A 4,455-nucleotide genomic window follows, 5' to 3' on the forward strand; every position below is an offset into this window, starting at 1 on the left:
TGCCCCCTCCCCCTCAGTAAATCTGGGGGGGGGGTGTCTAACACAACTTTATCTTGCCTTCACTGATTACAACTCAACATTTCTCTTATCCCTTGTAGAAGGTCCTGAGCTTTCTTCCTTTGGGGGAGAATGAGGGATAAACAGTCCTCCAAGGAATTATAACCTATTCCTAACTTGAGAAGTCATAAAAAGAACAGCTCAAGTGCCATTGGGAAGACTGATATAACTCCTCCCTCTCCCCCCTTCCCCTCAACCAAACATGGGATGGGGCTGGGGAGAAGGGGAATACTGACAGGGATGCAAGGTCAAAAAAAAAATGTTTGGAGACCTCAGAGACTTAGAGTACCTCTACTTCCCAGCAATAGCCCTAGGGCCTGGGGTGGGGGGGGGCGGGTGGAGGGTGGAGGGAGCAATGAATGGAAATTAGAGGAAAGATTAAAATCAAGTAGCTAATCTCATCACTTTGGCACTCCACCTAGTTACCAACGTCCTCTGAACCAAGAAAAGAGGCCCTACCTGATATAAGTCACCAGGACCTGAGTCTTATAAATTCTCCCAGGAGGAGAAAAGGGCCACAGTAGAGCTGGAACTTTAATCATGCTATCTACACTTCTCATCTTTGCCTTTTTCCTTCCCTGGTGTTTGTCATTACCAGTTGTCCCCAAGGATGTCCATGATGACTTGAGCTTTTTTCAGGTAAGTATTTGGTTTTCCTGAGAATATCAAAACCTTAACTGGGCTGGGGGTGGTAGAGGGGGTGGTACTGGGGGGGCAGCTAGGTGTCATAGTGCCTAGCCCCTTAAACTGTGGGTCATGACCCCATATTGGGTCACATAACTGGGAATGGCAATAGTAAAAGGTTATGTGCCTATTTTATATGCATATATGCCTGAAAATTTCTCTGCAAAAAAGGGTTGGGAGAGGAAAAAACAATCTCTATGTAGGCTAGCTCAGGATAGTCAAGAAGGAACTACATGCTGGCAAATTGAGAGAGATGTCAGTCAACAAGCATCTATTAGTTGCCTCTTAATTTCAGGCACTGTGCTAAGTCCTAGTGATACAAAGAAAGTCAAAAGACAATCCCCATTCTCAAAGATAAATTGGAGCTACTGGTGTTGTGCCTTGTTCTTTTGTCACTACTTTTATTGTCCTTTACTTCTATATCCCTGTGCCATGCTTGGGGTGCTGGAGTGGGATGGTTGGTTTTTGAGGTAGTTCTTCCAAGAACTACCTTTCTTTGTATCTAACTACTGCTAAGTACTAAGTACTGCCTATTTCCATTGGACAGGAACAATCTTTGTGGATATTTGTGTGTCCACCTTCCCACCCCAATGGAAGCCTTGAAGTTTAAGACACCATGATATTTTCCCTTAGATCCCTAATGGAACTGGACATAGGCACTTAATCACCCCTGATATTTGTTCATAGTGCAATGGAAAAAAGTTTGGATTTGAAGTCAGAGGACCTGAGTTGGTAACTTCCTATTCCACCTGGGTTTTAAATCACTTATATTCTCTAGACTAAGTTACTCTACCTGCAAAATAAGGGGTTTGTATTGCAGTTGTAATATCTAGTGCCTATTGAACTGAATCAGATCAGTTTCGTGGCCACCCTTTGCCCCACTCAGCAAATGTTCAATTCCACATTGTAACTCCCTGAATATTCTCTCATGTCTCTGACTCAAATTTCATTTCTTTTTGTGTTTATTTTTTTTTATCCTAGGATTACTTCCACCGATTCTTCTACAGTGAAGAAGAAACTCAGTATAATTCTCTGGAGGATCAGCTGCGCTTCTTGCAGCATTTCTTCAGGCTGGAAGAAACTGGCTGGTTGGATGAGCCCACGATGGCTTTCATACACCAGCCTCGGTGTGGGGTCCGAGATATTGCTGACTACTCCTTTTTTCCTGGGAAACCTAAAATTCATAAAAACCACATAACCTACAGGTATCTGCTCTTAGTTGTATAATGGAGAATCTCCAGGAGAATCTGTACCTGGGGGGACAGACTGAGTAAGGGTTGGAGGGGATGTTGTATTGTCAGTACAGTATCAAAACTATATTTTATTTGCAAGAGTGAATCCAGGGGCAGCTAGGTGGCACAGTGGATAAAGCAGTGGCCCTGGATCCAGGAGGACCTGAGTTCAAATCTGGCCTCAGATACTTGACACTTACTAGCTGTGTGACCCTAAGCAAGTCACTTAACCCCCATTGCCCTGCCTCTATGATCTCTCTAGGAGTAGTTTGCATTTTCTTAACTAGAACAAAATGACATAGGTAAACCTAGAGAAATCTATTGATAGCCCAGGTACCTGATGGGAGCAGTAATGCCTCACATTGAAGCCAGGCTCACCACCTCAACTCCTTTCTTTCTTCCTTTTCTCTCTCAGTATCGTCAGCTATCCAGACAACATGAGTCGAAAGACAGTTCAAAAGATTGTGCAGAAGGCAGCAGAAGTCTGGAGCAGTGTGACCCCCTTGAAATTCCGAAGAGTGTACCGACACAATTCTGACATAGAGTTTGCTTTCGCTAGTGGATGTAAGGAGGAAATGTTTGTAAAATGAGGGCTCCTATCTAATTAGCTGACACTATAATCACCTGAAAGTAATCAGGCAAATTACAGTAGCAAACTCCATCCTCATCCTCCTGGTTGTGCTGTTATTCCTCCCTAAAATGTTCACTTCAAAATATAGGATAGGAGGGGCAGCTAGGTGGTGCAGTGGATAGAGCACCATCCCTGGAGTCAGAAGTACCTGAGTTCAAATCTGGCCTCAGACATTTAACACTAACTAGCTGTGTGACCCTGGGCAAGTCACTTAACCCCAATTGCCTCACTAAAAAATTAAAAAAAAAAATATGGGATAGGAGAATCCCTGACATGATATTCTCATCAAAGCTACCAAGTAGCATGTTCATTCTATTTCATATGTTCCTAGTGTAGTCTCAATTCCTGCCCAAATGACATTTTTTTTTTGGTGAGGCAATTGGGGTTAAGTGACTTGCCCAGGGTCACACAGCTAGTAAGTGTTAAGTGTCTGAGGCCTTGAACTCAGGTCCTCCTGATTCCAGAGATGGTGCTCTATCCACTGCTCCACCTAGCTGCCCCCAAATGACATATTTTAAATTGTTTAGCATGATGCCTGCCATTGGAAGCTGGGTTGGCTGGTGCAGTGTTCAAGGCCTGGAATCAAGACTTCGCTTCCTGAATTCAAAATCCAGCTTCAGATACTGTGACTACCTGTGACCCTGGGCAAATCACTTTACCCTGTTTGTGTTTGTTTCCTCAACTATAAAATGAGCTGGAGAAGGAAATGGCAAATCACTACAGCATCTTTGTCAGGAAAAACCCAAGTTGCATCAAAAAATAGTTGGATATGACTGAACAAGAAATTAACTGCATATTCTGTTCCTTGTCCCCTGTAGATCATGGTGATCCCTACCCCTTTGATGGAAAAGGAAATGTCCTAGCTCATGCTTTTGCTCCAGATCCTTACTACCAAGGAGCTGTCCACTTTGACAGTGATGAAGATTGGTCTGATTCTGAGGAGGGTAAATGACCATATTTGTACTGATTGATGGAGTTGCTTTATCTGAGCCCTAAGGAATAATTAGGAACCCGTAGAGTAGTACAAGAGACAGTGGGAAGCACTGTCTGGAAAGGGTGGTTCTTCCCCTTCCTTAGGGTTCCTGTGTTTTCCAAGTCCTCAACTACCTAATTTCCTCCATTCTAATTTTGCTTTTTAATGCTTCATTCTTTTCCACTCCTATTATCCTTCCCTTACTTTTCCCCATTCTTTCTGCCTCAGGCATCAATCTCTTCCTGGTGGCTGTTCACGAGATAGGCCATGCCTTGGGCCTGGGACACTCTCAGGATAAAAACTCCATCATGTTCCCCAACTACAAATACCAGGACCCAGAACTCTTCAGGCTCAGCGATGATGATATAGAAGGGATCCAGATGCTTTATAAGGTCAGTACCTTGGGAAGAAGCGGGTGAAGATGAGAAACCCTCAAGGGTCACATGGTGAAACAAAATGTTTCACCAGTGGTCTCAGAATAGTTGTCCCACCCACTCCAAAGAACTTTAGAGAAATTTTCCCCCTTGATAAATTCTAATCTGCTTAGAGGTAGGTAGGGAGGAAAAGCATTTTTTTAAAAGCCTGCCAACTAAGGTAAGCTAAATCTTAATTTTCTCAACAATAACCTGGGGGGTGTGGGGGGGGAGGTAGGTGCTACTATGATCCACTAACAATAGGTGGCTCAGCCACTGTGCAGCTCATGACTCAGATCCTCTCATTGAGGACATTGCCCCCTGACTCAGCTTTCATTTCTTTAAATGTATTTTTCTTCATCTCAGGGGAAAAATGAAGACTCAGGTTCTGGGCTCGGTGCAGATGGATCTGGAGAAAGTTTAAATTTCCCTGACCCAGAACTCATGGGGAATAAAATAACACTT

At 43.6% G+C, this 4,455-nt stretch overlaps 1 protein-coding gene across 1 annotated transcript; it reads left to right on the plus strand.

Moving 5' to 3' along the window:
- Positions 1 to 597: 597 nt before the first annotated feature.
- LOC122748032 (matrix metalloproteinase-26-like) lies at positions 598 to 3,996 on the plus strand. Its single transcript, XM_043993769.1, has 5 exons — positions 598 to 696; positions 1,723 to 1,946; positions 2,389 to 2,537; positions 3,423 to 3,548; positions 3,806 to 3,996. The coding sequence occupies exons 1-5, from the start codon at positions 598 to 600 to the stop codon at positions 3,994 to 3,996; spliced, it is 789 nt and encodes a 262-aa protein (XP_043849704.1).
- The last annotated feature ends 459 nt before the right edge of the window (positions 3,997 to 4,455 follow it).

The sequence above is a fragment of the Dromiciops gliroides genome, chromosome 3 (genome assembly GCF_019393635.1).
Source record: "Dromiciops gliroides isolate mDroGli1 chromosome 3, mDroGli1.pri, whole genome shotgun sequence".
Taxonomy (NCBI): domain Eukaryota; kingdom Metazoa; phylum Chordata; class Mammalia; order Microbiotheria; family Microbiotheriidae; genus Dromiciops; species Dromiciops gliroides.